Source organism: Lissotriton vulgaris, chromosome 11, assembly GCF_964263255.1.
Source record: "Lissotriton vulgaris chromosome 11, aLisVul1.2, whole genome shotgun sequence".
Classification (NCBI taxonomy): Eukaryota; Metazoa; Chordata; class Amphibia; order Caudata; family Salamandridae; genus Lissotriton; species Lissotriton vulgaris.
Genome location: NC_141699.1, coordinates 11,072,935 through 11,085,518, shown reverse-complemented (window position 1 = coordinate 11,085,518; position 12,584 = coordinate 11,072,935). Strand labels below are relative to the sequence as shown.

Sequence of the window (12,584 nt, the reverse complement as noted above, 5' to 3'; positions counted from 1 at the left end):
TGCAAGAGTGGGTCAGGATGCTGCTGCCTGTCCCCTGCCCTTATTTCAGTGATATTGCAAGCATCCAGTGCTCTGCTCCTCTGTATCTAAAATAGACACACTGAGTATTATTTTAGGGAAACTCACATTACATAGTTTTTATTTTTATTTTTTTGCTCTCTACCATCCATCCCCCCCACATTCCCCAAATGATCTGCTTCTCAACAGATTCCCTCACTACCACCTTCCAGAAGTGCCACTCCTCCCTCCTGTATTTTATATAAATATTGGCATCAGATGAAGGATATGTTGCATATAATCGGAGTTATAGATTTTGAAAGTATTAAACATTAAATGCAATGCAAGCTGGCAAAGGTTCACCACTGAAGTCAATGGGGGAAAGCTCACTTAGCAAAACGATAGTTGCAGGGTGAGTTTGAATGAACCCTCTTCTGGTTAATGCTCTGCAGGTCTCTAGACCAAGACTGAACAGTCATTACTTTGTTACCTTGCCCCAGGAGTCTGGGTGCAAAGGTTACTTGGCTGTCCTTGGTGGGGACGGGATCTATAAAAAATGCCGCACTTGAATAAACTACACTTGGAGATGGAATTACACTCAACCTTCAGAGAGGGGAAGCCTTTAGGGTCCCAAGACCCTAGGGCAACAGCTGGATCTCTTCTACCTTGCTTCATCGATGGATTCAGGTGCAGAGGTAGTTGACAGCTATCAATCTGTGGAGCAGGTTTCGCCAAAGATGGTTTACCACTCACTTGACTCCAGCTTACTCGGGTGTGCAGATGCCGAGCAGAGCTTCAGGTGTGTAGAGACGCTGAGCCAAGACGCTGCAGGCGGCTTTTCCTTTCGCCGCGTTAAACTTTCTGTTGTTCGGAGCTGCTTTCTTGCCGAAATGGAGCAGAGAGCTGGGGGAATCGTGACTGCTTCATGGATTAAGGGCAGTAAGGCTAGAAGTCCGCCTTTTTCACCCTAACCCTGCCGGCTTTTCGTTTGCTGGGCAGCTGGAGACTAAGGCAGTTCAAGATCGAAATCTGCCTCTTAATTCTTTGGTCAGTCGCTTGAGGAAATATAAGGAGTATTCAGAGATTTTCACGAGGAACTGCAACATGAGGCAGGAGATATTAATGTGAGTACACCACGGGTGGCTGCCAGCAATTGTTGATGGTTTCTTCTTTAAGGAGAGTGGTGCGAGAAACTGATAGGCCCAATATACCGCATGTCGGATCACCAAGGTAGTAACCAGGCAAAAGGACCAATTCCACAGGAGCGAAGCTAGGGACTCTGCCTCCTTCAGAGATACAGCCCTCTCCGCGTTATCCAGTAAAACACCGAAGATAAGCAAGTAGCTCCGAAAGATGAAGAGACCAAGAAGGACTGTCTATCCAATTCCCAGACAGCCAAAAGGAGGAGAGCCACGTCAGCGAAGGACCAGAAGACTGTCAAAAAGAGAACAGAAACATAAACACATACAATTACTAGGGACGAACTATTAAAGAATCACAACCCCACCTTGTATAAATCTCCAGCCCCCTAGTTGTGTGCTATCCCACACTTACCTGAACCATGGCAGGTTTGGAGAAAAATAATGTTCCTTGGTCTCCAGAAAAAATAAATTAAGTTCGAGAGAGTCTTTGCTTCTCTTAAACTGTGCACAAACAGAACTGACAGCCAACTCCTGTTTGCTGTAACGAAATCCCACAACAGAAGCCAGAAGAAAGAACCAGCACTCTGGCTTGCCTTCAAGTGCAAGGGGTTAAGGAAAGTTCCCTAAAGGCAATCTTAAATCAGTCAGCTGCGCTTTCAAGCGCTAGAATTCAAACCGAAAACAACTTGGGAAAATAAAACGCGTCTTCGCGCTTCAAAAAAATGAGGCAAGTCTGGGGTAGCGGTGCAGCGCTTCCAGGCGCTGAAAAAAGGATAAACAATAGATTCGTTGCAGCGTGTCCTCACGCTGTAAAGGTTGGATTCCGGTGACAGAGGGAGAAACTAAATAATCACGGAGCAGCGCGACCCTGTGCTGAATAAAGTTAAAATTAAAAAAAGGCAGCTTCACAGCCAACAGTCCATCTCCACACGTAGCGGAAAAACAAACTGCAGACTTTTACGCAAGCAGGGTCACTGGCAAGTTCACAGGAGACCTCTGATCCGAGGGCAGCGCTTCCTCGCGCTAGCAAGGGGATTCTTGTTAAGAGGCAAATGAAGGGTGGTTCACAAGAGAGGGAAATGTAGAATAAGCAGAGAAAAACACGAAACAGCCAGGTCTAGATTCACGTAGGAAAGCCAAGTACTGGGTTTCAGTGAAGGAGGGCTTAAGAACCTTCCCCTCTCACCTGACCTGACCAAAGGCAGCATGGGACCGCACACAACCCCTTCCGCTGCTAAGCATTATGGTTCACGTAGTCTGGAACAAGGAACAGGTAGCATGAGTCCTAACACTGCACCTTTTAAATTGAATAGAGTCTGTATTCGCCAGCCACTTACCTGCTCTGTTCACTGCTATTGCCGCCACGCAGGAGAAGGATTGCGGGCTGAGGGCCACCATTGCCGATTCATCCCTGGGGGAGACTACATCACCCAGGCTTGTTTTCGCGCCAGGAGGCGCTTAAAGCCCAGTTGGCGGGGCTACCCCCTTTTTCAACGCTGCAGCGGTGCCCCTAAAGACTTGGTTAGTGTTTTGGGATCTTTTTACACAGAGACTCTGAACTATAACTGCTAGATACTGGATATATCTACCCGCTTTTATTTAGTAGCCTTGACCTGAGGGAGTCTATTGACAAAATTGTTGTATGATACTTATTCTTGCTGTATTATTTGTTCAAGTTAAGCAGAGGTCACTATTGTTGTGCACTAATTATGGGGAGGCGCAAGACACAGGCAAATCAGAATGGGGTTCTGGGTAACGCAAGAGTAACCGTGACCACGATGGACGCCTTCCTAACCAGAGCTGCTACGGTGATAGATAGTGAGATTGAGCTGGTAAACAGGCATCTTTCTAGATCACCGACAAACGGCTCTTTAGCGCTTCTGGAGGGGGATATAATTCAATCAACTAACTGTACAGACAAAACTGTGAGCACTATTTCTACACAGGGGTTGGGGAATGGTATCCCTGATTCGGGTGCGCTTTCCCCAGTTTTAGAGGCCCAGCAGGACATTTTAGCTACACCCCTATCTCCCGTTGTTATGGTGATAAATAAGCAGGGGGTTGTCGTCCCCCCCCCCAGGTTTTGGCAGAAAAGGTGTGGAAAAAAGTCCGACCGTTACCACTCACAGTAATACTAAGGCTGCTAGTAACTTTAATTCACTGCAACAATTGGGGACGGGGGGGTGGCACGTTGGCCTACTGGTAGCACAAAGAGAAAAGGAAAATAAATGGGCAGTCAAGCGAAAAAGTCTAAATCTATTGTACCATCGATACCAGCATCACTAACTGGGGCAGCCCCGCCTGCGCTTGATCTCCCATTAATAGAAGTGTTTAAATCTACCCTATACAGTATACTAGATGATAAATTACGCCCAATCATGATCAGATTACATAATATTGAGCAATGTATAGCAGACCAGCACAATATTATACAATCCTTTTAAAACAGTAGTTGCGCAGCAGCAGCCCCTTCTGTTTCAAATATTAAATTATCGAAGACACCTGTTGAGGGGAAGGTTGGAGCCCCCTGTCAATTAAATAATCGTGCTCCATCAGTCATAGATTTGATTACTAGTAGTGCTGGGGGGCGGAATGATAAGACTCCTGATTGTTTGCCAATAGACTGAATTCATGTAGCAGAGAAACCTGGTGTAGTTCTTAATGTTGTGGGAAAAAAAGGGGGCATGTCGCAGGATCACACCAATGATGTACCACATAACTTACCAGTTATTGATTTACCCCCACAATCAACCCCGCTGATGGCAATTTTAGGGAATGTGCCCCCTCTTCCAGTTGGAACAAAGGAGAATTATGCCCAATTTAAAAATAAGGTAACTCATTGGTTGTCTCGCAATACTGTTGCAGGTCCAACCACCGTACATGTGTGCAAGAATGAAGGGGTACCCCCGACTAAAGTTCCTAATTCGGGATAAATCAAACAATTGGAAATACAGTAAATTAGGAACAGGTTGAATTATGGACTGAGACTGACACCAGACAGAAGTGAATGTATCTAAACCAAGGTTTTGGTACAAAAATATGTGTTCTTTATTCAATCATATTTGGTTTTTAAAAAAGAGCAATGATATTTGGCTACTTTAAATATATATAAATGACAAACTTTCTACATATATAACATACTGTAAATTCCAATTCATGGGTATTTATAGTGTATTACAGTCGTTGTTTAAAACATGGCTATAAGTTACAGTGTACTACGCGCGTTTCGGCTGTGAGCCTTCATCAGGAAGCCTTGAGTATTTCCAGAGAACCTATATGGAGAAATATATATACACACAAACAAACAGAAATATATATCGGTGTCAGTTTATACATATCACAGTGTCAGTCTATTATCCTATACAGAAACTTAAAAATGGGACCTTAACAGTATCTATCTATATACAATATTTACAGATGTTATATCAACAAAAGTCTGGCACAGTACTACTTCAATGTCCTTATTTACATGTGTACAAATTTACAACTACATATACATTCAAAAAGTGCTATCATACAAGAGTGCAAAAGTACATTTCCTACAACTTTTTAGGCATTCTGGCTGACCCATTTGGAAAAATGGGTGTGGGGGGGGGAGGGAGGGGGGGGAGGGAAAAAAGGTACTGGTGTTACAATCTAAGAATATAATTGAGGGGAACTGAAGAGGAGGGGGGTTGGGGTTAGGAGGGTTTGTTTAGTGCGGGCGGGTGAAATGAAAAGTCGGGAGGAGGGCGGGAGGGAGTAGTCATGACAACAGGAAAACAGAGGTACCTGAAAATAGGTGGATGTTGTCAAAGGCAGCTTAAAAGTGGTATACAGGTTAGAAGCAATGAGGTCTGCAAAGGGGGAAATTGAATTAAATATCAGTGAGGCAAAACAAGGATTAAACCTTTAAGGGGCTCAAATATCTAGAGAGTATGGAAGGTTTTGATTACCTTATATGAGGAGATTAGGGACTGCCTAAGCCATTCATATAGGTGAAATTTTGGCTGGTACTAAAATTAGAAATAGAAAAGGGTTCGACATTTCAAAGGATGGCCGAGTAAAATGATCATTAGCAAATAGGGCCTTTGTAAATAATGGGTACCTGCGCACTGAATGTGTCGCATAGTCCAATGATGGAGTCTGATGAGATGGTAAAGCTGTATGAACAGGCTATCAGAGTAGGAAGCGAAGAAGCTTCTATGGTTGTTTGTATCTGTGGATAGAGGGGTTGTATATACAGACTGTGAATGTTTTAAGTGGATATCTCTCTTAAAACATATACCTAGATTAACAAATAAACCCTAGGTTATGGGTGGTAAAGAAAGGACACCTATAATAGTACCTGGTAGGGCAGTCTTATTGATAGTTCTATGCGGGGTTCCAAGTATAATGTCCCAGGATTGCAGCCTGTATGGGGTCCGGGATCCGTTGTATCGTTATCTAAGAGAAGACGGGACAAGGTGTAATTAGGCATGCGATGGACCTGCAGATGGAATGGGCTAGGCTGTTGGGCACAGCGAGGGTGGTAACCGAAAAATACCTGTATTGACGGTCCTGAGGTCGATCCTATAGTGGAGTCTGCCTTGCGTCTCTGAAATGAATCCCGATGAGCCGAGAGCGTTATCAGGTGGAGCGATGTTTATAAGTGCACATTTGGCACGCATTGTGGATGGAGGGGGGACGTCCCTCAAGAGAGTGATTGAAAGGGAGAAAGGGCGAAGTCCGAGGTGCCGGGTTATTGTTAGTCTGAAGTCACATCTTGGAACATGTTAATGATGTATTCCGGGCATTGTGAGCGTGCATGTTTCACCAACTCATTTACACAAGTGGTGATAAAATACACAGCCAAATATTTGTTATGGGCAATTTGTTTATATGTATCAGACCATCTAATTTTCAAAAATGTCGGTGTAATGTACAGCCGTGTATTTATAAATCAGAACGATGTAAAATATATAGAAAAAGACAGGTTGAAGGCAGAATTTCCGGGAGTGAATAATAATAATAACGCTGGGAGATATCTGAATCTCCGGAGTAGCGATGTTATGCATGACAACATAGGTCTGCAGTGAAAGGGGAAAGTGTGTTGGAAATGTCAGATCATGACGATAAAAGTAAAAATGGGGGGGACCTGATGAGAAAGGGCCAACGTGCGGAGGGATTGTTTTGAATGCTAGAGTTGGAGAATAAAGCAAGGGATATTAATCAAATAAAGTTAACACTGCATATGAAATAACTGCACAGGGGATGATAGCCGACGGAAGTGTCCAGAGAGAATATTAAAGAACCAAGAATGATGGAGGATTGGTTCAACCATAATTGTATTTAATGACCTGGTCCCAGGGAATCTCATTGTTTAATCCTTTGGTATATGTATCCAAGGTAAAAATCCAATAAACTTCTCTGCATTTTCGCACTTGTGTGCTGAGAGTTCCTGATGACTTGCGTATTTTTTCCAAGATATACCAACGTATATCATTTGGATTATGTTTTGCCTCAATTATTTATTTATTTTTATTTATTTTTGTAATTTATTAAGCGCGGCGAATACCCGTGGGCGTCTCGGCGCTATCAATGTAGTGTTTAACTAATGGGGCTTGCAGTTTACCCGTACGTATGGCTGATCTGTGTTCGGACAGACGGGTGGACATCATGCGAGCTGTTTCACCTACGTATCCCATGCCACAAGGGCATAGTAGTAGGTATACTACATTTGTAGTTTTGCAGTTTGTTAGTGTTTGGGATCGCAGGGATTTTTTATTGAACGTCCATTCTTTGGTCTCTATGGCAAAGTCACAGGCAGTGCAGGAAAGGCATTTGAAGTTGCCTACAACTGGAGTCATACCAGTTAGGGAACGTTGGGTGGGGGGATTGTTTATTGATTCCATTCTTGAACGTATAACTAAGTCTTTGAGGTTTTTGTTTTTTCTATAAGCAAAGACTGGTTTGGGCAGCTGGTTATCCTTAGTTTTGGTGGCATTCAGAATGTGCCAATTGGCAAAGATTATTTGTTGAAGTTTAGCATTCATTGTCGAATGTCTTGTCACAAAGACTAGTTTTGGGTTTGGTTCTTTCGTGCGTGGTGTCAGTAGATGTTGTCTATCAAAGTACCTTGCTCTTTTATATGCATCACGAACTAGTCTTTTCGGGTATCCTCGAGATATAAATTTATTTTGCATCTCGGCTGCTCTCCTGTCAAAGTCCATTAATGAGGAACAAATACTTCGCACTCGAAGGAATTGGCCGAAGGGGATACTGGATTTTTGGGATTTGGGGTGATAACTGGTATAATGTAGAAGTGTGTTGCGAGCGGTGGGCTTCACAAACAGATCTACATTAAGACAGTTGTTGGTACTGATTATGTTAATGTCCAGGAATTCTACCCGTGTTTGGCTGGATGTAGCAGTGAGATGGATACCGTACATAACATCATTATGGTCCGTCGTGTTGCCTGGCTGGGAAGTTCCAGGAAAACAAGAATGGGGGATTGTATTGTGGTGAATTTTAGCAACCCGCTGCCCGTAGAGAGAATTTTCAGGGAGGTCAATTCTGGTCTGGCATATAGGGGCCAGGGTATTCAGTTACTACCCTTGGGATTCTTTTATAAGGCGGAGAACCCTAGACAGAATAATCTGAATTTAGAGCATTCTACTTGGCCCCATATGCCCGTGGAACAGTGTAGGACTGGTATTTTTAACCCCTGGGTAGAAAGGGATAATCCTCTGGGTGACTGTCATCTTTCCTCCTTTGCTCAGGGGCAAAATAGATTTGCAGTCCTTTCAGGGCTGAATGATTGTGATTGACTGAGCAAAAATGAAGTTCCCTTGGATCAAATAGACCAGAAGTTTGTGCCTGTTGATTTAGTCTTGTTGGATTATGGGCTTCCAACTGAAACGTCTACAGTGTTGCCAAATGCAGAGTCATTGGAGGTCATAATAGGCGAAGGGCCAACGGAACAGGAGCTGCCAGTAATACTACTTTTTGCCCCACCACAGGATCCATATATTGTTCCCCCTGAGGACCAACCTAAGACCCAGGATTATAATGTGTTGTCCTGGAATATCGTGGGGTTGGCAGAGAAGGTTGCAGACCCATTATGGGTGCAGTTTGTTAGTCATTTTCCTGTGATATGCCTAAAGGAGATATGGTTGGTTAACTGTAATCTTTTTTTGGAGGGGTATAAAGCTTTTTTTGTTCCTGCAATCCCAGCATCTAGTGGGAGAGCAAGGGGTTGGTTGGTTATTTTTATTTCTTTGTCCCTGAAATGCAGGATTAAGGTTATCTCCTCTGAATATAGTGATTTTCAGGCAATCATTTTAGGGCGCGGAAAACTTAGTCTTTGTTTGATTAATTTTTATAACTCAGTACCCAAACAAGGACCATGTAAGATAACCCAGCTGGACAACTTTGTTAAGCAGTATTGTGGCCCCTTTAGAAATAGCCTTATATTAGGTGATTTTAATGCTCACCCATGTGGGGATCCTTAATCCACTAACATGGGTGATTTGGAATGTCCAAGGAACCGGGGCCTTCACTTTGAGCATTCTCCATAGGGAGATGTTCTTAAGGATTTGCTCAACAAATATGCCCTGTTTTCATCCATGAGCTTTGTATCACCATCTAGTAAACAAAAGGTTCCGCCTTTCAAAGGTCGCAGTGGTGGATCTTTTATAGACCACATTTTGATCTCTACAAGCATTCAGCCCCTCTTAGTGGGCTTCGAAATATTAGCAAGTGCTTTTAGTGATCATAACCCTGTGATTGTGTGCTTGGGAGGGAGTATATTGAAAAGGAAGGACTCGGTGATAGCTCCAGGCACGCTGAAGCTGACCGATGGTAGACGACGCCTTAAATGGGCCCAAGTAACTCTGCCCCTTTTTTATGAAAAGCTCTATGAATCCTGTGCGGCAGAATTTTCCTACTGTGTGAAACCTCATTCTACTGCCGTGGGTATTCTTAATGCTTTCAATGGGATTGTCTCTAAAGTAGGGACATTGTTATCTGTCACGGCCCAAAGAAGGATTATCGGTGATCCCAAGTGGTTTAACCCATTATGCTCCAAAGCCGCCAGAGAACTAAAGGCTTCATTGAAAGCAAACCCTAGGGATAAAATGCAGATTCGTATTCTTCGCAGTAACTATAAAAAAAATGCTGGCCAATCCTAAAATGGAATTGAAGGAGGCCACATGGCGGGAGCTTTTAGATCCTTTTACTCTATCTAGTAGCTCCTGATTTTGGAGCCTTATTAACAGACCTCTTTTTGAAAGGGACAGAGCTGAGGACGTGGGCACCAATATAACAGAAGAGGAATGGGTGTCTCACTTCTCCTGGCACGTACCCCTAAAAGCTTACAGATCCTGCTTGACACTTTTCGTGGGTTCATGGCCGACCGAGATCTGGCCATAAATAATTTGAAATCCTACGCAATGCAGGTCGGGTTGCGCCCCAAGAGGCAGTACACCTTTAAGGTGAACGGAGAAAGAGTGCCAATAACCTCGCTCGACGTTCCCCTATTTGGGTGTCCTACTAGACAATCGTCTGGATTGGGGCACACTACTTATGAAAAAAAGGGGAGAGGTGACCAGTTCCAAAGCAGAGATCTTTACTTTGCGGCTAAAATGGGCAATCGCCCAATAGCTGCAATGTTGAAGATCTATCAAGCCAAGAGTGTATTGATTGCTAGCTATGGGAGCGAATTGTGGGGATATACAGGTTTGGAGGGTATCCAGGTGACGGAAAACAATTCTTTAAAGCAGTTGCTGGGTTTTCCTAAAGGGACCGCAAACCTTATAGTTCATGAAGACACTGGCCTTACATTTATTTGCGACATTCTGGCTATGTGCCCTTTGCTTTTTTGGCTCAAATGTTGGCTGAATGAAGACCTTGGCCTTACTCAAGAGCTACTGAAATAGACCTTGAGCCTGGACCACATGATCGATATACCATGGTTAAAGTATTTAAAGGGGTGCTTTAGAGAGTTGGGGCGTCCAGATCTTTTTTTAATACCTGACTGTATTACCAGGGCAGATGTGGCTTTTGTGAAACAATATTTTATTATGCGTAAAAAAGCTAAAAGAGAGGAGGTTGAACTGCTGAAAAAATGTGTCTGTAAGCACATGATGCTTAAATCATATCTAGATATGGAGCCGTATCTCTCGTGGCCTTTGTCGGCTCACAAGTGTTTCCTATTGATCAGGTTTAGATGGGATTATTTCCATCTTTTATTAGCCGTACCGAAGGGGAGTCACAAAGGACAAGTGTTAGCACCCTGTGGCTGCGACAGTATGTCTCCTCAGGATCTGCTGCTCTTTGTGTTCTTCTGTAATTTTTATGAAGCCCCTCGGAGGCTCTTTTTTAAATCTTTTTAAAAAGTTACATTTTTTACAGCTTGGCCCGCCCTCTATTTTTTGCAATTATTAAAACCTGAATCTATTCAGTTTGTGGGTGGTTTTCTGAAATGTTCCCTAAGGTACAGACAATGTCTGGAACCCTAAAAGGCTTGGCTGCTGCATTTTATGAATTAATTTTTAAATTGAAACAATGTGATGTCCTTTTTACTCCAATAATCTTTGTATATAAATTGGAATATTTGTATTGTACGTCCAGTTATGTATTATGTGCTTTGTACATTTTTATAGATGTATTGTAACTTTTTATGGTTTTGTAGTATGTGAACTGAATAAAGTTTATTGAAATGACTCCAACTTCTGGATTCAGGAACAAAGCAGCAGGATCATTGCAGACGTGGGTCGCTGTGAGTTGCTCTTAACTGGAGATTTCACTCAAGGGTCCGATCACCCAACTTGCAGTCACCAAGACTTGGCTGTGGCATATGTAGTCCTCGGGTACTTTCGGCAGCTGGAGGTCGACAGTAGTGTACTAGTGACTCGAAACTTGGTGTCAGCAGCTTAGCTACCACTCCGAGCTTGCTGGACACCACTTCTCTTTATGCTCACTGTCGATAGGACCAGGAGTGGCAATTCTTGTGATGCAGCACGTTGATTCTTCTGCAGGTTGCTGTTGTTAGATTCCACCAGTCAGGGGAATCTAATTTGGATTTCTGGGGTCCCTCTTTCTGGAAGCAACAAGCTTTTACCACAGACACAGGTTGGCACTTAGTTTCAGTATATGGTCTCTTCTGGGCTCTTTGCCCTGCGGCAGAGTCCAAAGTCCTATTTTTGATGATGGCGTCTTTTCTGTGCCTCTTCTCTGATTCCAAGTTATAACTGAAGTTCTGGTGCCAGGGGAGCCCCTTAAATCCTAGTTTATGAGGCGTGAGTGACAGTGGTCAATGGGCTACTGGTCTCTGCAGCCAACCCGCTCCTGTAGTGACAACAACCTGTGGGTGTACGTCACCGTGCTACCCAGAATACTCTATTTCAGGTCTGCCAAAATGCCAGAACCCTTCCTTGGCTGTACAGACCTCCTAACCCACCCTAAAGGTGTGTATAGGCTTTGGGGAGTTTGCGCCTCCTGAATAACAAATGTTCTCATCTGCCTCAGATGCAGTGCAGGAAGGGCTTTGTCCCCGAGTGGGGGACAAGGTAATTACACATTAAGGGGGATGAAAGCCTATGAGGCTCACCGTTTAAGTGACTGTAAACACTAGCCATCGTGGGAGGGAGGAGGTATCACCTCCTTCCTGCCCAGGTCTTAGTCTCCGTCCTTGGGAAGTGCTAGCACATCCCACTAGGAGGGCAGACTCTTGCCGGCAAATGGCTCGGGGACGCCCGCTGAGGCACTGGACCTTTGGCTCATAGGGTGATACCCACACAGGGAGGCACCCCTGTGCATGCCAGTTCACCCTCGACACAAGAATCGTGGATGAAAAAAACAGTGTTTGATACCTTATACGATACAATTTGGTTGTTCCATAATGGAGCTGGCTATCTCAAGTTTTCTCAGTAGCCAGCCCATGTTACTCTATGGACCGCCACACATTTAATATAATGCACTCTACCTCCTAGGTTTAGGAGGACTACCATAAGTGTGATTTACTTACATTAAAGCAGTAATATAGCTCTGCAGCATATGGTGTGTGCAGTGTCACCCTCGAGCAGACTGGTTGCTCGTGCAGGGATTTGATGGCAGACCTGCAGACATACATTTTACTTGTGTCACACAGGGTGGCACAATATAGTGCTGCAGCCCTGCTGACCCCTTTACCACCCTTGCCCTGGATACCACTGGTACCATATACTAAGGACTTATAAGGGGGCAAATTACCTTGCCAATTGGATGCACCAATTCACATAACTTTTAGGGGAAGAGCACATGCATTGAGGCCTAGTCAGCAGGTCCCAGGGCACTATCGGAGTTAAAAACCAGCATCCAGCAGTCCAGATGAGGGCAAAAAGTGTTTTTTTGGGGGGTTAGTCATCTGCAAAGAAACCCGGTTTGCTACAACTCACTTTTCTGTTGCAAAATAACTCTTTTCCTTGCATAACTATGTCTGGAATA

The 12,584-nt window shown here is 43.9% G+C and overlaps 2 protein-coding genes across 2 annotated transcripts in view; one reads left to right on the top strand and one right to left on the bottom strand.

Annotated features, from left to right (window-relative positions):
- Positions 1-5,742, bottom strand: part of LOC147678890 (uncharacterized) — a 197,227-nt gene extending 191,485 nt beyond the window's left edge. Inside the window, exons 1-3 of the mRNA XM_086942655.1 lie at positions 5,665-5,742; positions 5,467-5,564; positions 5,227-5,337 (exon numbers count right to left, since the gene is read on the bottom strand). Of these exons, the coding sequence (XP_086798781.1) occupies positions 5,227-5,248 (22 nt within the window). The 5' untranslated portion in view covers positions 5,249-5,337; positions 5,467-5,564; positions 5,665-5,742. The remainder of the gene's footprint in view (positions 1-5,226; positions 5,338-5,466; positions 5,565-5,664) is intronic.
- PUS1 (pseudouridine synthase 1) overlaps positions 1-12,584 on the top strand; it is a 45,220-nt gene that overhangs the window by 633 nt on the left and 32,003 nt on the right. The window lies entirely within an intron of this gene.